We start from the raw sequence: 24081 nt of genomic DNA, 5'->3' as shown, positions 1-24081 counted from the left end.
TGAGATCAGCGTGTTAATGAGGATAGAGGATTAATAGGCGAGTGAGGGTGAAAATACTGCAATCCAGACCATCAGCGGCCAAAAACATGATGAAATTCTGATAGCGCGCTAATAAGCGTCATCGCCTAGAAGGCTACATCATCCGACGAAGTATTTCAGCACCAAATGCCACATGTAAATGTGACATTTGATATCGATAGATGTTTCTCTGATCTTTGCGGGCTAAGTTTATCTACAGCTTAAACGCACACAATCCCTCCGCATCCTTTTTGATTCATCGGGTCAAATAAAGTATGACAGTTTTTAATGCTCGCTCCTTCTAAAAAGCCCGAAAAAGAAGACAAGCCACTCTTCTTTAAAAGCCGCTGAGCTAAACCCTTCCAGAGCGTCTGTTTTCTGTTTGCGTCCTGGCTGCTGCCCACTGTCTTTAAAACAAAAGAAAGCTGTATTTATGTGGTCAGATGCAGACACTTGGCAGGTGAGCAAGGGAAGTGACACTCTCGGAGCTGGGGATTCAGAGTCAGGTCCGACTTATGTGTTATTAGCGAAAGAGGGATGCAATTTCATCAGGGTCATGACCTTTCACCTGCTGCTATTGCCCGAGGACACTTTAAGCACTGACAGCGGTTAACGCCACCTCTGACTGAAGTCCTGACATGCAACCAGTTGATTTAACTAAGACGAGCTGCCCTGGCAAGAGCACTCACCGCACTTGTCAAGGAGTTTCTTGGGGTAGATGACGATAGGTTTCAACAGGCTTCAAATGAACTACCAGTGTTTCCCCTACCATTATACTAGGGGGGCACCTTGTTCTGTTATTAACCAAACTAAACAGCCTTATGTTATTCATCTTATTTACCCGACGGCATGTAATTTCTGTCTCTACACCATTGTGGGTTTGCAATTCCCCTCTGCTCTGTGTATCGCGAGCGGAGTTCCGCCCAGATGCGCCCCGTTAAACCCCAATACCCGTCCCCTCAAAGCCGCAAACCAAGAGGAAACACTGACTACGTTATACAAAATATCACCCACCACATCTGAAGTGTTCATACGTGTTTTAGATGGCAACACTCAAGGGTCAGGATTGCCTTTTTTTTTTTTTTTTTTTACTGCAACCAACCGTCTCTCCAGTCACTTGCTTCTCGTTTCAGTTTAAATGCAATGAATGTTAAGAGGCAATTATTTGGTCTGTCCTTAGAGACGTTCATGGTGCACCACAAGTGCTGGAAAAATGATATAAAGGGAGCATGATAAAGGAGTTTAGATCACGCCAGCTTTAACACTTGGTCAATCACTGTGTAAACTGTGCGGGATTTTAGGACTCATTGTTGGAGAAAATTGCTGAAAATATGGGTCAGACGCTGTTTGACAATCCAACAGCCGCTTCATCTAAAGCACATCGGCCTGGATGGTAGGAAATAAATGAAACAACTTAACTAAGCAGTTCTCTTTATCAATGAATGCGTATAAAGTGGATTAGAATAACTTCTTTTCTGGGTCCAGAGGTGCAAAGACATCAATTGGGACAAAACCATACTTACGAAAGCCCCCAAAAAAGAGTAAGTGGATAAAAACTAAGACCCAAGAACAATATGATCTGTCAGAATCTCTCCAGGGACGCAAAACAAGTCCTGACACATTTATATTTTTTAATACATTAAGAGTTTCTGACATCAGTTCGGATGCACTTGCAACTCTTGACTTCAAAACTTAGCCAGATGCCACCCGCCCTTTTTGTTTGTTCAACCTTTCCTGTCACTCGCGGCTTCCGAAAAAGCAGGAAAAAAAAATAAAAAAACGACTGCAAAACATCATCCTCCGTGAAAGAGCAGTGTGTCCCGGAGAGAGGAGGAAGCATTATGAAAGGGAACGTGGCCCCTGGCTTTTCAGTGGAGGCCCGGGTCAGCGCAAGAGAGCTACAGTAGTAATTACTGAGAGACTGATTGCTGACAGGACCTTCCAACAGCCTGTGGTTAACTGGATGGAGCTGAGGGGGTGGAAGCTTCAAATGCACAGGCCTGACAGATGCTCTGCTGATGACTTGTACTTCAGGGTGGTTTGGGGGCATGCATGCCATTTTGCTTCATTCATTCTCCTTTATAAAAAAAATAATAAAAAATTGCAAAAGATAACAAATCAATTGAGCTCCTTTCTTTAAGATGGATAGAAATAATCTAAAATGGTCTTAATTCACACTGTGAAAGATTTTGTCACTAAACATCCTCGCAAGTTGAAGTGCCATAAGTGTCTGTCGCCTCCTCTACTTTAAATCCCCCCCTGCTAATTTTTAAGAGTAGATGTAATTTGTTCCAAACGGCAGATTATTTTTGGAGTGAAACTCTTCAAACAGCAAGAGACGAGTTCCCCTTAAACAGATTTGAACCCACTTCACTGACAGAGTGGGAGGAATGTGTGATTGTGGCAGGCAATGCCTCGCCACAACTGGTACAGTGAACCATTTTCCAACTGGATTATGCCAGTTTCCTCCTCAGGGTGGTCATTTGGGAATCCATGTGATCGTTCATCATGCCCATATGCATGTTCAAACCCGGCAATTAAGCCGACCAGTTTGTGCCATCCATGCGCCCGGTTGATTTAGCTGTGGTGACGGAGATGGCTGCATTTAAATTGGACAGAGGTGTTTATTTAAATGATGTATAGCTGCAATCTAAAAAAAATGAGGTGGCTTTTGGCCTCGGCTCACCTAATTTGCCCTTTAAGTGATATTTTTTTCTCTGAATTGTGTGCACTTTGACAGTGGAACGATCTTGTTTTTGTATGTACGTTTATATATTCGGGATTACAGACCTGCATATTAATCTCTAAACTGTGAAACCTGAGATTGTCAAGAACCAATAGATCTGACTCAAGGGTTTAGGTCAGCAGCATTCTGATTTACATTTGACCTTTTGTATATAAAATAAGATATACACATTTTATGCTATTAGGGAGAGTCTGAGATATCATGTTCACAAGTTGTGTCTAAAAATTATTTATGAGGGCACAGTGATTTTTGTTAAAGTCACTGTGAACTTTGACGCCAAATTCTTATCAGTTCATCCTCAAGTCCAAGTGATGACTTGTGCCAAATTTTAAGGAATCCCCCTTAGGTGTTGCTGAGACCTTGACCTTCGACTACCAAATTATAACTACTTCATCCTGGAAGGTGATCCTGAGATATGATGTTCACAAATAACATCTTAAAAACAAGTGTTATGGGACTAGCAGCGACCTCGTCCTCTGACCTTTAACCACCAAACTGTAATAGATTCATCCCTGAGTTCAAGTGACGATCTGCACCAAATTTGAAGAAATTTACCCAAAGTGTTCCTGAGATATCACGTGCACAAGTTGATCTTGACCTCTCATACCATGTTCACCTTGAATACCATCAGTTCATCACGGAGTCCCAGTGAGCGCTTGCACGAAATCTGAAGGAGTTCCATTAAGGGGTTCCTGAGATGTCATGTTCACAAGTCACGCCTACAAACAGGTTTTATGAGGGCACAGCGACCTCTGACCACCAAATTGTCATAAATTCATCCCTGAGTTCGAGTGAATATGGATGTGCAGACAACTCACAATGCCTTCAGCCACAGCTGTTTGTGGCAGGGAGGTGTTAAAAAGGATCATAAAAAGGTGCAAATGGTCCTTGTGTTCAGCAACATGGACAACCAGGCAGCGTGTTGCAATCTGACCATTCAGACAAAGCCGATACAAATAAATTCCACGGGCAGCAGTGAAGTGGAGAGAAGCAGTGCGTTTGTAACGGTCAAACGGAGACAGCGCTTCATTAAAACACATTTTTGTGTACTGTACACGCCTGAGTCACTGAGCCGGAGCTGCCACTTTAGCTTACCTCTGATGGTTTCTTGTGCTGGTGGCGGACCCATGTGCTGCTGGTGCCCGTATTCTTGGATGACCTGGACCACGACGTCACTTGACCTGAAGCAATAAAAAAAAGAAAGAAAAGAAAACCATGGTCAGTGTGATTAAGACTGATGATAATGTTTTGTTAAAAAATACTAAAGCTTGTTCTATACACCACGAGAAACAAGAAATGTTCTTGTTCTCGAGGTGAGCAAGAACAAGAACAAAGTTTGTTCTGGCCAGGTCATTTATACTTTACGAGAAACTCAAGTGCCGAACTCCAGGAAGTCCTCATAAGGCCCTCCCACCGTAACATACGTCACACGGGCTAAGCATTGTGGGAGACTTTTATTATTATTTTCGGATGCCGGCCAGATGTCGATCATTCAACATGCACCCACACACAGTATGCCGATCTCTACCCAAGACAGATCAGCGGTCACACTACGAATATTAGCATCCAGGAGTTCACAGAGTGAATTAAGCACGGCCACTTTCAATTTCTGACCAATCACAGAATAGTTGCCGGACACCACACGACAAAAAAGTTCTGCCCGGTTGATGTGTCAAGAAAAAGCTATGAGAACAAATTTCTCGCTTCTTGCGGAGTGCGTAACGGTCTTAAGTGAAGACTTAAGTTAGCCTTCCTTTCTCAAGCTCATCGCAAGAAAAGACATCTTCATTCTTGTGGACAAGAACACAATCTGAATCAGTGTTTTGTTTGATAAGAATCTTTATTGAGAGTGAATGTTGATGTAGGGACTGTTCAGAACTTGCATTAAGATCCGGTCTGGGGCTATCTGATCACAAGTAGCCAGCTTTAGGTACCCGAGTTCAAACCTGGCATTAAACATGCATCTCCAAAATACGTCTCCGGATCCGAAATTAGTTTCGCACTCTGCATACAAATAAATACAGACATCATCTGGGGCACAGATAGAATACTTTAACAAAGGCTGTCCCTAACGGATCTCTACCGCTGCTCCAGAACAGAGAACAGCGCTGTTTTGTGTGTGTGCGACATGACTTCAGCTTCTGAATGAAGGAGGCAGAAGCAACCTTGTTGAGTATAGGCGGTCTTTGACGTGACCCAGGACGCACTGCGTTCACACGACCAAAGGAATGTGGACACATGCGACCCAGAACACCTTCAAATGTGGATCGGATCTCTCAAATGCGATCTCAATGCGTCCTGGTGGTGTTCACACCTGTTCGCCCAGATCGGATCTTAATGCAAGGTCTGAACAGGACCTTAAAATGGGGAAAATGAAAAGCAGGTCTCTGGCTTTAGATCTGATTTTCAGGTATTTTCAGCGTGCACTCAAATTCACTTTGGCGTCCTGTTGGTGAAATCTGTTTTTGTTTGAGAGGGTTTACAATACAAACATAGTAAAATCACTGTGGTCACCGTGAACCGGCGGGGAACCAGTTAGCTAAAAGTGGTTCTTAAATGAGCATGAGATGGGGTTCAGGACTTTTGTAATTTACACTGATGGAGGTAATTCAAACACTGCAGAGAGGCACTAAGAGAAATCAGGCCAACACAACACTTCCCTGTGACTTTTCCGACGCCCATGGCGGTACCACCACTCTGAGTCAGACCTTTAATTGAAGCCGACTGATGATGATCTATTAAGCAGTTTAATAACTAATGACAGTATAAATAGCGTCTTGTTAAGCTGTTAGTCCACTGCGGTCCTTTACAACGTCATTAATACGCAACTTAATTGCAATTAACCAGACACAGGAGCCAATATCCCAGCCACTGCCTCAATCAACAGCACTGTGTGTGCTTTCAGTGTGTGCCCATACGTATGACCAGAGGTCAAGAAAAGGAGAGAGGGAATGAGTGTGTGTGTGTAATGTATTTTTTTTTTTTAAATCACAAAACTACTGTAACAGATAAATCCAAAAGCTCATTCTCATGCGCGCACCGCGAAGAAGGCTGCCACTGAAAATTTGCATCGACTTGGCTATTAAATTACATCACAGCAGCGTAATGGAAAACGCAAATTCTCTGGTGCTGTATGTGATAAAGTACACTGTGACAGTGACTGTGTGCGAGTGCGAGTGCTGCCTCCCACTCAACATATTTTCCCTGCCACCACGGCAGTGCCCCCACCATGCTAATTTTACCTGTGACGTCTGAACAACTAACAGCACCGAGGGCAGAGCTGCTGTCAGGCTCGCCTTCAGAATTACTACAGGATAACACACGGCACTGTACACAGAGCCTAGAACACTTCCCTGTATTTACCACATTGACGTGCACAGTCACCCACACTTCTGTCCTCCTCCTGACCTACACCAATCAGGCATAACATTATGACCACCTTCCCAATATTGTGTAGGTCTCCCTTGCGCCTCCAAAACAGTTGTGACTCATCAGAGAATGGACATGGGCCTTCTGAGGGGGAATTAGATCAGATTCAGGCCGTGTCAGGCACTGCCAAGATGCCGATGGCCAGAGCCACCACACTCAGCTTCAAAACCGCATTTTGGACTGTCTGTCGCTAAGCGCTGCCTTCATCCTTTGTAAGGTGAAAGATAGACTCTAGTTTGTCAAACATTAAAAACCACAAGTAACACTGGCACGGTATAATTAAGTGCACATTATTTCACGTTTACGTTATTTTCGATTACAGCACTAATAGCTGTGGGAGATTTGAGACATACTGTGTGTGTGCAGGGAGTGTGACATGACGTGCATGCGTGTGTGTGGTACATAAATATATTTAGTGGGACTGTGTACTAATCTGCTGGACATTTTTTTCCCCTGCATCTGCATTCCACTGTGTGTGTGTGTTATATCCACACGCCCCACATGCACAGCTGCACAGCTCCATCACCGTGGCCAGATAACCAAACGGGCCACAGCACAGTCGGAGGTTACCATCATGGCCGCGTGTTAATTAAAAGCCACGCTTGGTGCACAGCAGCCAAAATTATCATGGGCATCCTTCAATTAGAAACCTGATAACCTCCAGCGAACAGATGCAGCTGGAGCCCTCGCTGCACTGGCCGGGGGGGAAACTAATGGCTAAAGGCTGATTATAAAACAGACAGTACGGCCTTCAGCACAGGGTGGCTCGGTCAGGTCTGGGAAAAACACCCTGTTAAACCGGTCGTAAAATACATTATACATGCGGACCTGTGACCACGTAACAGTTAAGGCTGCCAGAGGTCACTTTAACCCGTGGTGTAAACAGCTGGAAGTTTCAGTGACTAACAAAAAAATTAAAAAATCTATCTGCAGATCTAAAAATCACAGTATTTAAAGGGAAATTGCTGTTTTTTTACAACCTGGACCTTATTTCTGGCATAAAATATGATCGTTTACTCACCCATATAACTTTGGTGTCATTTGGAATCGTTCGGACGATATTTAGATCTGCGTATATCCATTTAGTGGGAGTGAATGGGGCACCGAAACGCAGCCTCTAAATAACGCATTATCTGCCGGGGAACTCGTTCATTTCACCAATATTTTGTTATAGTACGCTAGTGCTATACCCCATTGAGTCTGGAGTTATCTGTTATCTATTCGCAGACGTGCAGCGGTTTGTTGTTCTTTGGTCAGCTGTTCCTCTCTCTGCCTCCACATCCTCCTTTCAATGAGCTCCTCATCCGTATACTCTGGCTCAAAACAGTAAGGACGTCCATCATAAACAAAGTCGTCGTCCACAACCTCAGAATCGGAAAAACATTCAGCCATGTCGCAAAAAACTAGCAGTAGCAAATTACAGGTAAATAAGCCAACCTTCACGGGTGCGCACGGCGCTCAGAGATGAAATTATCCAGGTCAGAGGTTAGTGGGTCAATCTACAGACCCCGGATGATGATAACAGGTAACTCCAGACTCAACGGGGAATAGCACTAGCGTATCATAACAAAATATTGATGAAATTTCGAGTTTCGCGGCAGATAATGCGTTATTTAGAGACTGCGTTTCGGTGCCCCATTCACTTCCACTATATGGATATATGTGGCTCTCCGCTGGATCTAAATATCTTCTGAACGACTCCAAATGACACCAAAGTTATATGGGTAAACGATCGGATTTTATGCTAGAAATAAGGTCCAGGTTGTAAAAAACAGTAATTCCCCTTTAAAAGGTTTTTAAATGAAAAAGCTCTTCCTTTGAGTATTTGTGATGAATTACACCAAAAGAAAAAAAAAGATCCACTTCGCTCTCTAATCTGTTCTACTACAGGGGAGCCATCTGATTGATTTATTCAAGTCTAATAGGAAATCCAATTAACACACACACACGCGCTCCAGAGTGCCAAAGTATTTTATAATAATGTAGACAAAAATGTGCAGCATGAGAACTGAGAATGCTTTGCACAGTTGAAACTGGATTAGCCAAGTATAAAAATAATATCTGAAAACCTCCTCATTTGCAAACCAAACCAAACATGAGGTCCCTGTCCTGTACTCACAGTTTGCTTCTCTCTGTTCTCTCCTGTCATTTGTCATGGTGATTTACAAACACGAAATGAACGCAGCATAATCCTAAGAGTCAGTCACAAGTCACAAAAAGCCAAGAAGAATGACATTTAAAATCGAATCAACATCGCTAGCCATCCGTCTTTCAGCGACTAAATCTTTACGTTCTGAAGATCAGCTGTGAGAGCCAAGCGTGCTTGTGTAACTCTGTTTGTTATTCAAAGACTGTGTGTTATCAGATGAATTTCCAACAGAAGCTGCCAGTGATGGTAATTTGCTAGCGTGGCCAGATGTTTCCAACTTCACGCAGCTTATCTCTTCACGGCTATCCTAGTGGCTGTTTGAGTGTGTGTGTGTGTCTTGGCAAGAAAATGCCAATCCGTCAAACTATGCATCCATCACACAACATCCATTTATCACTCATCCCATTAACTACACGCTGCATATGCTTGACATTACCTCCAAAGCACATAAGGCCAGACTTACTAAGTCATTTGCACACCACAAATGCGAGATGTGGGTTTTATTGACTTGGCGGCCACAGCCTGTGTGTCTTAAGTGTCTGAGATACCGAGACAGCAACTCAAACAGCTGTTGGACTGCGCCTGGGACCAACATCCATTTCGCCAACATCATCAAGCTCACAAATAACAGAAGTGCAGTGATCTTCCAAAAGCATTTACTGCGGTTTAATCTTCATGGGTGATAATCCAGGGGTGTAATGAGACGCAGGAAGGAACACAAAACAAACTGCAATGTAGGAGGTAGAGCAACTCATACTTCAGTAGTTGGAGACAGAGGGAGGAGACTGACGTTATACTGAGAAGCGCTATAAGTGTCTTATCAAAAGAAAGAGCAGCGCAGTCTCAGACACAGTTCATCAAGTTCAAGTTTACTCAACACGAACCACAACCCCCTTCCTGCTTTTCTTGGTTGTTTTTCTTTCTTCTGTTCAGGTTTATGCTCAGAGATCGGAGTGGGTTTTTCCGTGCCTGTCCCGTCAAACCTCAGGAAAGCGAAAAACACGGCTATCACAGGGGAGACTGCGCCGTATGCAGCCATGTACAAATTTGAATTCCATTGAACTGCTGGAGGAGTGTTTGTTTCAAGTCGGTTCGTGCTCGAAAACCTTCAAACTTCTTGCAGCTGAACAATTTTGCGCAGAAGAATGGCAAAAAAAAAAAACATCAGGTGGCGTCAGAATGGTAGAGATAAGAATTTATTTCTGCAAAAAAGAGGCAAATGTACTTTTTTTTTTCTATGGAAGAATATAACACCTATTGATATTTTTTGGAGAATAACTGTTAGCAGCGTCAGTACGTGGATTATTGCACTGAGATCTGTGTGAATGTTTGTTGGTGGCAAGGTCAGTGCCAATGAGTTTTTGCTGCATCAGGCAAGAACTTAATAAAGACTCCCAAGAGCCGATGCTGACGGCTCAGGGCTCATTTAAGGTACTACGGGACACAGACACCGTAACCTATGTATGTAGCCTATGCCGGTGTGAGCCATTTATGCTTCTGCGTTCGTCAGTCTGGCTACATTCCTGCTTCACTTTCAACAATGGCGTCTGAAATCTTTGCCGAAATTTCGCCGAAGACGAGTCGTACAAATGTTTGTGCCTCCGAATCTCCTCAGTTAACCATTGCTCGATGTGTTCCATCTTTATCGATCCAAAACAATCACTTTGAAAATTGCAGAGATGGAGAAGCAGCTGGGAATACTAAAGCAGAAACGCTAAGCTTACCAATCACAGCTCTTGCGATCTGCATCGTCGCGGCACGTAGTTATGTACATTTCTGGGGAGGTGCACGTCAGGCTACAACGTTAGGGTCTGCGCATGTTTCCAGTGCATTTACAAGCTATAAGTAGTTTAACTTTTGTGCATATTGACCTAAAATCTGACCTATAAATCTAAATGACATAGATTTCCTTTAAGATGACTCTCCAAGTGGGTATAAGCAACCTTTTGCAGGTAAATGCAGGGTAAATGCAGATATGATGCGTTTCCAATTAAAATCTGCACAAGTCGTTTAAATGAAATCACACTCAACACTGTCACTGCTAATTTCCTTAAGTTCCGTCATTAGACCAACAGTGAATAAATCCTATCTTTTGTCAAATGGTGTCATTAGTTAGAAGTTTAGAAAGCCGTTTTGTGACTGTCTGCTTAGGCTACATATTTCTGCTGTCATTGTATTTATGCCTTTTTAATGAGCAGAGGATGAACAACAGTGAGACAGGAAGTACGGTGCAAAGCGTATACGGAGTGTGGATATGAGAAATACTCTCCAGGAGTTGACTAAAATCAGGTACAGTAGCAGAAGAGGAACTCACTTTTTCTCACACTCCCAGGTTTCCTGCTCCCACACTCGCACACAAACACATATTCACTTTTTTTTTCCTGACTCTCTCTCTCTCTCTCTCTCTCTCTCTCTCTCCAACTTACTGTCAGTGGTGTCAGAGTCGTTGCTGCTCGTGGAGTATTTTCTCCTCTTCTTTTCGCTCTCCATCTGTCAAGGGGGTGGAAGGCAGGCAGGCAGGCAGAGAGAGGGAGGGAGGGAGGGAGAGAGGGAGGAGGGGGGAAGAGAGAGAGAGATAGAGAGAAAAATGATGAGTGAGAAGATGTTCACCATGAAAACACAAGTGTTAATGAAATAATGCGCTGATGGCACCAATCTGTTAGAGTCTTCAGCCGGCAGCCTGCCAGAAAAAAAATTAAAAAACCACGTCTTGATCACCGTTACACATTAGCGCTTCGGACTCGCTGGGAACTCGGCGATACGGTTGTTCTGTTTCTTCAATTACGTCGAGAGTTCCCGCACAAGTCGGCCGTGAATGCATCCTGCATTAGTCCTGCATTCACAGCGACCTATTGTACGAGCCGCTTTAATACAGGAGGGACTGCTTTCTTCATTATAGCAGGAGTAAAACCAAATCAACTCAGCCAGATAAAAATCTAGGACGATTTCTAAACCTCTAAGCAGCATCGCGAGCACATCTCCTTTTAGTAACATCTTTTCGTCTATTTGTCGCCTCATCTTTTTCTAAGGCGAGATAATAACTGCAAAAAAAAAAAAAAACTGGGGCTTGTGCTCCCATTCAGCTTGATCCCGTGAGGAATTCAAGCTCCGTGCAATATCTAAGCACGTAGACGACAGTGAAGTTAGTAAAACAACAAAAAATGCTGGAAGAGACAATGCTTCATTGTATTTCATCAACTGTAAGGGATCCGTGCAGCGCCTGTGTCATACCTGGCTGCACAGATGTAAGCGCAGACACATGTGCACTGGTTTGAATTAAAAAAAGTCACTGCCTTTCAGCGACAACATCCGAGTAGATGGCGAAGAGGAGGCAGAAGGATAGTTAATTTTCAGTGTTCGTCTGGGGCATAGACTGTATAAAACATGGACGACGCATCCCCACTTCCTTCCATTGGTAAAACTGACGCTAGGATCCCAGTTATATGGGCGGCGCCATCTTGCAAGTTTGGAGTAGTACAGTCTGAGTGGAGTGGAGCCACGTTATTTATGAGCCGTCCACACTTCCTCTAGACTCACTCGCGTTTTTTCCTTTAATTAATACTGCGCTCTGCTCTACCTCCACCAGTTATAAAGAAATGTTGGATTATACACTGTACTTACTTATAAGTACTCTGGTAATCATCATGATGTCACATCCCGTTTCTATGGTGTCAAAAACCATCCTTCAAAAAAATGTATTTGGCTTGTATTTCAACCCAAGTCACATCCACTAACATGGAGTGGGTGGAGCTTATGACCTATACTGCAGCCAGCCACCAGGGGGAGCTCTACTTGCTTTGGCTTCACTTATGAGGAGCTGTCCCGTCATCCATCTTTAATGTACAGTCTATGAAGCGGCCAGTGACATACGAGGATGAGGAAACGCATTTCAGACCAAACACAGCTATAGCCGTCTGCACTGCTGTGACGTCTAAGCCGCATTTCCGGAAAGGTGCTTAGTTTGCCACAGCGTAGATCCAACATAAAACCATAAATCTTGCTTTAAAAAAGAAACAAAATATTGCATCAACAACAAGAAATGAGCAAGAGCAAGCAGAAGCAGTTTTATAAGTTATACGGTGTACTCAACGGGTTTATGAGACTTAAATAGACACAATCCACTGCGGTAAGGAAACGCTGAACGTTTGTTCACGAGAAAACTCCACAGGGCACCTTTAGCTGATAACATGAGAACTGCCACAAATTTAACCCAACAACAAAAGGATTACACAATGTTCCAGTCACAAAGCATTCTCTCATCTGATATGAATGAGCCTCAGTTGGGGATCAGCATACTTAACGCAGCAGGTGCAGCCACAGCACCGGGAGGATATTCAAAGCTAAGAAGGGATGTCTGAACTTAACTGTTATGTTTTTTTTGTGGTTAATTGAGCGCCACTTGGTAAATCTAGAGAAAAGTCTTGCTACTTGCTCAGCTTACATAAACCAACAATTACAACCATTTTTCTGAGCGTGACAGCTTGTTTTCAACCTGGATATGTTTTTAATCAAAGTGTGAGTTCCGGTTCGGGGCTGGGGAGGAGAAAGAAAGAACTGAAATGAGGGGGAAAAAGCAAAAATTAGTTAGAGAGTAGAAAAAAAAAAGAGACATGTTTAGACTCAGTTAAAAAAGCAGATGTTACAAAAACTAGATCCAAGAAAGAACGAGGCTGAGGTGTAAAAGAGAAACATGATAGAAAGAGGACGGAGAAAGAGAAACAGGTCACCTGCAGAAAGATAAAAAAGAGACTATAACACTCTCTCCAAAACACACTGATCAGCTACAACATTAAAACCACTGACTGAGGAGAACAACATCAACCATCTTGTGACGATTCAATGTTCTGCTGGGGAACTTTTGGACCTGACATTCATTCATTTGTATGGATGTTACTTAGACATGTAACACCCACCTAGACCAGACCAGGCACCCCCACCCTATAGCAATGACACAACTTGATGGCAGCAGGATGCAGCCTGACACAGACACACACACAAAAACGCTTTAGGAACAACTCAAAAAGACATGAAGAACAGCACAAGGTGTTGACCTGGCCTCCAAATTCACTAGATCCCAAACTGATCAAGTATCTGTGGGATGATCCACAGAGGCCCCTCAACCCAAAGCCCCCCCCCACTAACAACATTCTGCTGCCGGACACCACAGGACACCCTCAGAAGGCCCATGTCCATTCTGATAACTGTTTTGGAGGCACAAGGGAGACCTACGCAATATTAGGAAGGTGGTCATAATGTTATGCCTGAACAGAACCACACAAGTGCAAAAGTACAGGGGAAAGGGGGAATAAATAAGAGCAGACATATGCCAAATGGTTTCACGAGTATGAAACAGGTATAGATTAAATGCTAGGACCTTCGCATCCACCCGATCTGCACCCAAATGAAGGCCCGTCATTCATTCAACAAATGAGAGAATATCTTATGGAAGAAAACAATTCAAAAAGAGTTTAGGTTGACTTGCCCTTGGTTATCAGATCAGGCAAGAAGATGAGCCAGAAGAAGTGGAAATCATCCGATGTGTGCAATTAAATAAAGCTTACCCTCACAAACTGAGGGTTTTGTTATGAACATGCCAATGACCAAGAAGTCACTGAAAAGCAAAGTGGGGAAAAAAAACAAGCCTAAAGAAATGTTTGATCTCTCGCCCTTGTGGCTCGAGGGTCAAACGAAGAAATAGGGAACGGGAATAAAAAAAAATGAAAAACGAGGGTACAGGTCAAGGAAGCCTGGAGGAAAGAAAAATGAAGCAAAAGAGACAAGAAAAAGAGGTTTTAAGCGTACCGCCCGTGCGAGTCAGGAAAGCCAAAAGAGGAGGCGCGTTACAACCTTCCGTGTGTGGAGGAGAGATTTATGTGGTAGTAAAACTGGGCTATTCCCTCTTATATGGGGCTCTTCCTGTACCCCGGCCTCCCCGCCTGCCCTGCACACACTTAACCAGTCTGACATTTATGCTGACAAAAAAACACAGTGCTTCTTCGCTGCCTCCGACCACTTCCAGAGTCATTTCACTCTCCCTCTCCCTCTTTCTCCCTCGCCTTCCCTGCCTTACAATAACAGGGACACAGGGAGTCTGTGGAGTAAGGTTAAGTACATTATTGACTTCCTCAGCCTCCCTCGCTTCTCCCCCCTCTCTCCATGTTTCCCCCTCTTCCCATCTGTGGAGCTCTACCTCGTCTTCCTGCCTTTGAGGCGAGTGGTTAAGTACATCACCGACTTCCTCCAGCTACGTCTGTCTGACATCAAGTCTGCACATTTGGATCCATCTCAGGGTTTCCCCTCGCCTATTAAACTCTCAGACGACCCACTTAAACCACACTTTTTTATTTTTTTTTAGTTATTTATTTGTTTTTTTTTAAGGGAAACTCAGCGCAGTCAGAAGAAAATGGTCTATTTGTAACAACAACCTGCTAAATGAGTCATTTCGGGTGGAGAATTTAAAAACAACATGGATATTTTTGCGGTAGAAAAACGGGGTGGACTTAACCAAACTAGGAGGATTAAGAAATTGGTTTGAGGTTTTAGCAGCCGCTCGACTGGCTGCAGAGTAAGAGAATAACTTGAAATATTTTCTCAGGTGTTCCTTTATTTCTAGAACCAGTCCTCTGTGCACGTCTTGTGCAGCCCACAGCGTACGAGCACTACAAGCATCTCCTGTTCCCAGCTGACTAATAACACACACGCGCGCACACACACACTGTGTAATCATGTCTCTCAACAGCTAGACCAAAGATCAACAGCAGGAGCTGGTGATGACACGAAAGAGGCAGCAATCCCGAACCGGAGAGCGTTAAAAGTCCCAAAAAAAACTTTTACAGGTGCCGGATGAAAAGGGAAAAACTAAAGGCAGGAGTCAAGACAGACACAAGGAACACTGTACCGCTGGCTCTCACGAGAGTTTACAGAGCAGCAACGGTTAAGGGTTTTCTTTTTTTTTGTTGTTTTTTTGTTTTTCAGCAAAGATATTTTTAAAAAATCCTTGATGGCTGGATTCCATTCAGTGTTAGGGTCCTGGTGTTGTTTATGTGCACTGTCACGGCTTACTGGTGCACTGGAACAGAATGGAGCCGTCGTTAATGTAATTACTACCACGTGTGCTTCTTGCTACTCTAAGAAGTCAGAAATGCTGTGAAACAATCCTACTAAATGTTTAGTTTTTTTTTTTTTTCTTTTTTTAAGGCAAAGGGTTTTTCCTATTCCTATTCTCTTAAACGTACCAGGATGACTTTGATATCACTATAATCCTTGGGCAAGATGAACCCATGGCACTAACGTCCGCACACACAGCCTTCAAAGTCTCCAGAGTCTCAGGTAGGCAGACCTGAGCGTGAAATGCAAATACATTTTCCTTTAAATACCTGCTTTCGGAAGGAATGAAAAGAGCGTTTATTTTCAAACCACCACTCTGGGCAGAAATAATTACCTTAAGTGAATCGCTCGGCTTCTCTTTCCGACTGGCCTCGACGTAGCAGCTGCTACTTGAAAACAGCATAACTGCAAATCATGTTTTCATACCAATTATTGCACAACAGCCATTTGCATTTAACAGATGGTTGACACTTGAGTTTGGAATTAAGACTAGCAGTCATTCAACCAGACTAGAAGAGGGAAACGGTTTCCCACAAACGTACAGTAAAGCGCGCTCTGTGGCTACCTTCTGACACATGGGTTTCATTTGGTTTGGCGGTGACGCTGACAAGCCGTTACTTGGCCAAGTGCAGAAACCTAAATATTCTGTTTATAATGTTTTGTTACAGTAGCATTTAGAGACGACATGGAGTGATATTGGTTCCCCGTCTCTCCCAGGTTTGGTTCCAGTTTAGACTGATTCTGTTTAGCCGGATAGGAAAACTGGATCGGGTTATGTCTGAACCCGACCAAAATGAAAAACACCCAGAGCCAGCTGTTTAGTATGTTAACAAACACTTTCACAAAAAAAAGAAAAAGTCTCAAATGTCCCTACACCAATCAGCCACAACATTAAAACCACCGACTGGAGAAGTCACCTGCAGAAAGTGACTAAATACATAAACCTTAGAGGTTTAGGTTCGAAAGGGGCATTTATAAGACATTTATTTATTTGAGAAAGCTAAATGTGTACCATTTATATTTTCCAACCACACACTCATCAGCCACAACATTAAAACCACAAAACATTGACCACCTTGTGACAGTACAATGTTCTGCTGGGCAACCTTTGGACCTGGCATTCATTCGTGTGGATGTTACTTAGACATGTAGCACCCACCTAGACCAGACCAGGCACCCCCACCCCATAGCAATGACACTCCTTGATGGCAGCAGCCATCCCCAGCAGACACACACAGACAAAAACATGAAGAACCTGACCTCCAAATTCACTGGATCCCAAAATGATCAAGTATCTGTGGGATGATCCACAGAGGCCCCTCCCCTCAACCCATAGGAGCCAAAGGCCCCCGACTAACAACATTCTGTAGCCAGACACCACAGGACACCCTCAGAAGGCCCATGTCCATTCTCTGATGAGTCACAAGTGTTTTGGAGGCACAAGGGAGATCTTCACAATATTAGGAAGGTGGTCATAATGTTATGCCTGGTCTGGTCTAGGTGGCTGCTACATGTCTAAGCAACATGCACACGAATGAATACCAGGTCCAAAAGTTTCCCAGCAGAACACTGAATTGTCACAAGATGGTCAATGTTAATCACTTCTCCCATCGGTGGTCATAGTGTTGTGGCTGATTGGTGTATGTAGGCTAATTAATGGCAGAATATAACAAACAACATGTCTCCAAAGTTTACGTTTGAAATGGTTTCGTCACTGATTGATAAATGGTAGAAGTTATGCTTGTCATTTAGCGGTGCGTTAACCAGAACGATTAAACTACAACCGCTCAGAAATGAATCAATACATTAATAATTATTTGTAGGAGCCGTAGCTCAGAGGCACTGTGACATAAAGCTGAACCTGGGATTAAATGCTAACAGGACAGTCTCTTTAACTTCTTGTCCTCGTGGCAGCCCAGCATTTCTGAATGCATACGTAAGGAGGGAACCCATTACATTGAAAGACCTGACAGTAATTGGAAATGTCACTACCTCCTTAAAAATCCTGTCCCTTCCTAGGATCGCTGAAGACACGAGGCAAACTCACAGCTATGTAACTGCCAAGTACAGCCTCTTAAGTCCTATTTTGTCCATCACACTATCTCATGTCCGTCCTTTTCTTCCACTCTCTCAACTTTCCTTCCCATGCCTACTACACAACTTCCCGTCTTCTGTCTTTCTCTCATGCGGCACACACAACCCTCATCTTCAATCAGCGAGGCGCAGCACAGCCCCGACTGTAGATTGAGATATTTTCGTGTTCTCCGGAGAGATGGAGTGGGTGAAGGAGGAGAGTTCAACTTCCATCTTAATCAGTGAGTTGAACCAGTCCCCAGGTCTGCACTGAGCCACTTCCTGAACCAAAAAAAAATCCAAGAAAGAGACAAAAAGAGAGAAACAGAAAGAGTATGTGACAGTCCGCCGCCGCCTTGCCAAACGACTACAACAGATGGTACGGCGTGCTTTTATCTCCAGAGCCAGACTTCTTCTTCTTCTCCTTTTTTTTTCTTTCATAATTGAATCCATTTTTAAAATTGACTTTTGACTTTGATTTTGCTACTTTCCAAGAGTGCTGACTAAAACGGCAATTCTACTTAAAAGCAGTTTATTAAATCTCTTACACTTGCAGTTCAAAATGCTAAGTGACAGGTGGGTCTGTCTGGGGAGAAGAATCCTCGTAATGCACGGGAAAAGACGTCTTTTATGCTGTCCTCGCGGCGGCCGGCATCATTTATAAAGACGTTTTCCCATTCAAACAATATAGTGTCTGTTACAATCAATGTGTACAAATACAGTGAAGACAGTTACTTTGGGTATTGGCTTTCAAACGCTTATTTGGACTTCTTGTCCTTCCTGGCCATAGACTGTATATAAATATGGACACCATGTCGCCACTTCCCTGCATTGGCCAAACTGATTGGCTATTTTCCCGGGGATACGGGCTGTGCCATCTTGCAACAAAGAAATGTTGGATTATACACTGTACTTAATTTCAATTTTTTTATTTTTACAACTCGTATGGTCCCACAGGACATGTTTACGTAGCGGTTGGCATGACAACTTGTAGTCTCCATGTCACACCCTGTTTCTATAGCATCAAATAACTGACACTTGAATATGCATCAACATTATATTAACAACCTAAAATGACAGAAGCCATCACTGAGAAACAATTATTCGACGTGTATTTTAGTGTTTTAGTTTGGCCCCATCCACTAACATGGAGGAGGCGGAGCTTATGACCTGTACTGCAGCTAGACACCAGGGGGCGCTCTACTTGCTTTGGCTTCACTTTTGAAGACCAGTTCCGCCTCCATATTTATACAGTCTAAGTTCCTGGCACCTGATGTTCACTCCATGTGGGGGTGCAGTCATGGTGCAGAAGGAATGGATTTATAAAAAATCAAAGTAATTCCAGGCCTCTCCATTATTTGTAATTATGAATTTTGTTCTGATTTCGGCGCAGGGTCCATGTAAACATGGATGTCGGATGTTTTACTGAAATGCTATGTTATTTCATCCTTCAAGGATCTAATATAATATAATATTGCAAATTAGAGAAACTGTTTAAGTCTGGATTCTGGTTAGAGAAAAAATTATTTTTTCCAAATATTTCACAGACCAAATCACAAATATATTAAATACTGCTGTATAACAGTGGACCAGCGTGCAGTATTGTATTATACTGCTTTATCAGTGTTAGTTCGTGTTGCATTATAATCCCATACTGTAACAGCCCTGTCTAAACCGGCACTCTGTCAGAGTTGAAGCAGGACAATAGCTGGAGGCAACCACATGTCAGAATCAATGAAACCGTGTTGTACGAGGAAGACGGCGCTTTCGCAAAGAATGAGATGTAACCACATCCTGAACTAATGCGATACTGGTGTGGCCGAACATTTCTGACAAGAAAATAATTGGTTCTCCTACCAAAATGAGGCTGGGAAAGGAGGGGATGGATGGGAAGAAGGAAGGAATCAAAAATCCGTGAGAACACAGAGATCGTCAGGGCAAAGGCAAAAGAGCCATATCCCAAAAGACGGAGGCAGACAGACGGATGAGAGTCAGACTGGAAATTAAAAATCTAGAGAGGGAGATTATAAAACACCAAAAAACAAGTCAGAGACAATGGGAAAACAGAATTACATTTAAACCACACTATATGTAAGTATTTGACCACAAATAATTGGAAACGAGTAACACACACTTTAAACAACCCTGAACTTTAAACTCACCATCCAACTGTGATCGTGCTATAACAAACAGAAGGAGCTCTGCTAATGAGCACATTCGTTTAAGATAATAAACTGGTGGTGTCAAGATGAACTCTTTTTTTGAAGTCTTTTTTCCCTGCTAATATGCAGATTTAATAGAGGCACAAGGATTAAGTTTGCTGTACAGTTCTCCGTGCAAACCATAGACAGTATAAAGATGGACGGCTGAACTGCTTCTCAAAAGTGAAGCCAAAGCAAGTAGAGCTCCCCCTGGTGGCTGGCTGCAGTATAGGTCATAAGCTCCACCCCCTCCATGTTAGTGGGCGGGCCAAAACACTAAAATACATGTCAAATAATTTTTTTCAAGGATGGTTTCTGTCATTTTAGGTAGTTAATATAACATTGATGCATGCTCAAGTGTCAATTATTTGGATAAGTTGCGTGTTAGTTATTTGACGCTTTCAGAAACAGGATGTGACACAATAGCGACTACTAGTTGCCATGCCAACAGCTCCATGAAGCATCCAAACTGATAGGGAAATATAGTGCCGTCCGTATCCCCGGGAAAATAGCGTCAGTTTGATTAGTGCAAAGGAAGTGGGGATGCATTGTCCATATTTATATACAGTCTATGGCGTAAATGCACAGACATGCACAGACAACACCACTGTGGATGGATCTACTTAGTCTAATGTGATTGTGGTGGCGTAGGGGGAAAAAAAAGGAAAAACAAGCATGCACATGTTAATAAAAACATACATGAACACCGCACATCGAACCCTCACGGATGCTCAACATTGCTGGCATGCTTTCCGCTGCCCTCTGGCCACGCTATGTTACAGTAAAGAGCTGTGGGGGCCGACATCAGCCACGGGGCAATGAACGGCAGCCAGACAATTCACAGCGGACATGCACACACATACCAACAACACAAGAGGAATGCTGCTGCGATTGATCCAAAGCTAATCATCACTCTTCTGAAGCGCTGCCTCCTCTCAGCGTCCAAAGACCTGTCTGGCCTGCTTAAATCCAGATTAATCTAGATTAGCCGTCATTTGTAATCTAGTCTGGTCTAGATTACTCCAGCATGACTGTTTTCAATCACTCTGGCTGATTAGCTCGGCTGGATATCGCATAAAGCTAAAGGGTTCAAACGAGAGTGATAAGAGTGGAAAACTGTAGGTGCAAACCAAGTCCTTACATAACCAAAAAGAGTCCTGAGAAGAAGAATAATCAGACAACTTAAGTGACACAGCCGCTCATTGGTGTAAGAGGTTTAATCGCGTGGGTAACGTCTAAAAATTTTGAATTTGTAGATGAAATCAAGCTGTAACTTGACTATATCATGTCCAAAACCAAACCAAGACTAGCCTGATACATCAAATCCGATTTTTTTCCCGCCCATTTGGCTTGGTGTCACTGGTCATGTTACCCCAATCATCCTAATCAATCAGTAATGAGGGAAACATCCCACTGATGTCATTTTCAGTCAACACAAAAGCTTGCCAAGAGAAAACTCAGCAAGGCTTCGACAAAGTTATGAGACAAATATGAACATGCCAGTTTAAGACACTCTCAACTTACAACTAATTGGGCATTTATGTCAATATTATTCACGCTTGTTTCCATTCTTGTGACATCGTTAAAAATCTCTGATTGGTCTCACTGGTTTATGTCACAGCCGTCAGTGGGCACAGCACAGTCCCGGGCTGGAAAAACCTAAACAAATTGGAGAAAACGAGATGGCTCGAAGTGAGCTAAACAAAAACCAGCGCCAGAAATACACAGTGTTTATTCCTGTGGGTTTAGACAGCCACCTCTGGCTCTCATTTGAATGCTTATCAGCTGGGGTAAGCCACATTTTCTGTGCATAGTTTTGTGTCAGCCCGAAACATTTACAGCGAGAAGGTTTACTAATGCATGCTGGGAAAGCCAAGTCGCCTGGGGAGCTAATTAATTGGCTGACTATGACACTGCCGAGAGCACTCTGTCTGACTGGATGTTTAAAGGGGACCGTTCTCTGAAAATGTGCAACAGATCAGGCCTGAGAAAAACAGCTATATGTGGACAGCAAACTGCAGGTGAAAGAAAATGGCGCGTCAGCTATTTTACCAGGCTCTGCAACACAGCCTTGTGCTAACAAAGCAGGGTACACCTCAGAAAACCTCAGTATGCACGCTAGAGGAGAAAGTCAGGTGAAAGCGGCTGTTAACTGTTCAGAGACAATACTTGATACATGACTGTTTCTGGGTGTGCTCACACTCACAGCAAGTTTATAGCAGCCAATTCACACCTGGGAGCTTTTTGCCCCCTTTTCAGTTGTGCTCATTTGTGCAGGTGAGAGCCACGTCACTCAAGCTAAGTGAAACTGCATATGAAAATCTCCCGGAGTGGGTCGACTCAACTGTGACGTGATTAAATGGTGTAATAGTCCAGTCTTCCGATTAAAACCTAATCTTGGAGGAGCAAGTGCACAGTTAGCATGAATTAATTAGCATTAGCATTTATAGAAGCTTATCTACCTGTAAGTTAATGCACGTCTCCAAAACAATGCAGCCCTATTCAGACCTAGTGCTAACATGTGTCCTGGGTGAACACAGATCACCAAGTGTGCAGGTGTGAATGTACAGGTGTGAAGATGCATTAAGGGTGCGGTTAATTAGCCATGTGTTCATGTGTTGACATATGCAAAGTAGCCATGTGGCTTCTTTCTCAAATCCTGGAAGCATCCATAAACGTCGCTGCTGGAAACAGCGTAGCACAGACATTTCTGAGCTTATGGATGCTGTTAGAAAGTCTCAGGGCTAAATAAATGGTAACTCAGCAGGTGTGCTTTGGGTGAGCGTGACAGACTTCCCTGCTCGTTATGTTCCACATTAGCATGCACGCACTACCAACAGCGCTGTTTATGGTTTTGAAACGGCGGCTGCACAATACTCTACTACACCCCAAATGATGTGCAGCTACTTCATATAGAGCACAGAGCTATGATCCAAGTGCTCACTGGAGAGCCACGTGCATTTGTGCACTTAACGCTGCCCATTTGTGAGCAGATCGCCCGGGACACATGTCGATAACAAGTTTCGACAGAGCTTGTGATGAACTGGTGACTTGTCGTCCACTATTATATCAACAGATACCATGCTACTCTTTACCGCTATGATGGTTTGGACATGGAGTTGTTTTAGACCTTGGAAGTTGCAGATATTGATCCTCCAAGTGGGTGGCTATCAATGGGAAATGAATGAAGCGCAATATAAAAGGTGGCGCTTTAGGTTTAGCACTCAGATCATACGCATCAATGAAACTGCAAGTGGGACTGTGCCATTGTTTTATTTCTATAGATTTATCGCTAATTTTGGAACTTTCTTTGTAAATTATGCCATTTACATTTAAAGTTACCGATGTTTAGACAATGCCTCCCATAAAAACTCAACCAAATATCTCGCACCGCCACACTGAATGATTTTCTTTGTTGATGTTTTTTCAGATTAATCCATTCATTGTTTGATATATAAATATAGGCGTTTCTTTGGTGCTAAATGAAGTATCATCTATAAACACAATTCTTCCTTATCATAGGAAAACAGATACGGACATATCTGTTGTTTATGGAACTACATTTGTCTTTTGCACCAAAGAACATTACAGTTAGATTTTATACTTTACATACTAATATACGCAAAAAAATCCATTGGCGAGCATAATTCCTAGTTATCCACTAAGCCAGACAACGAGAACCCAATCAAACATGTAAAACAAAAGTATTACACTGATCGTTTTCATGAAGTATGAATTTGTTTATTCAGGAAAATTAGATCACTCCAAACTCAGGACTAAACCGGGAATAGCACTAGCGTATCATAACAAAATATCGGTCAAATGAACGAGTTTCATTGCAGATAATGCGTTACTTAGACGCTGCGTTTCGGTGCCCCATTCACTCCCACTATATGGATATACGCGGCGCTCCGCTGGATCTAAATATCTTCCAAATGACTCCAAATGACACCACTGTTATATGGGTGAGTAAACGATCGTATTTTATGCCAGAAATAAGGTCCAGATTGTAAAAAACGGGAAATTCCCCTTTAATAGTCGGAGAGGTCACAAAGTCATTCTACCAAAAGTAATGTTGTGGAACGGACAAGTCAAAGTGCTGACTTTAGTCTACTGGAAATGTTGTGGGAGGACCTGAAGCAGACAGTTCATGTGAGGAAACCCTCCAATAGCTCAGAGATGAAGAAGTTCTTTACCGAGGAATGGGCTAAAGTACCTCCAAGGATTGTTCCATTAACAGAAAAACAGAAAAGCAGAAAATGCTGGAAAAGATCCTGGGACGTTAAGCAGTTTTGCCTTATAAATAATTTCACTGAAGTTAACACTTTCTATTCCGAATCCAGGACGTTTGCTGGACT

The 24081-nt window shown here is 43.1% G+C and overlaps 1 protein-coding gene across 1 annotated transcript in view; it reads right to left on the bottom strand.

The window, feature by feature from the left end:
• The window catches only part of jade2 (jade family PHD finger 2), a 184952-nt gene that overhangs the window by 150009 nt on the left and 10862 nt on the right, over nt 1-24081 (bottom strand). Inside the window, exons 2-3 of the mRNA XM_084565175.1 lie at nt 10769-10832; nt 3860-3945 (exon numbers count right to left, since the gene is read on the bottom strand). Coding sequence (XP_084421301.1) covers nt 3860-3945; nt 10769-10832 — 150 coding nt within the window. The remainder of the gene's footprint in view (nt 1-3859; nt 3946-10768; nt 10833-24081) is intronic.

Source organism: Chelon labrosus, assembly GCF_963514085.1.
Source record: "Chelon labrosus genome assembly, chromosome: 17".
NCBI classification, from domain to species: domain Eukaryota; kingdom Metazoa; phylum Chordata; class Actinopteri; order Mugiliformes; family Mugilidae; genus Chelon; species Chelon labrosus.
This window is presented reverse-complemented; position numbering and strand designations above follow the sequence as displayed.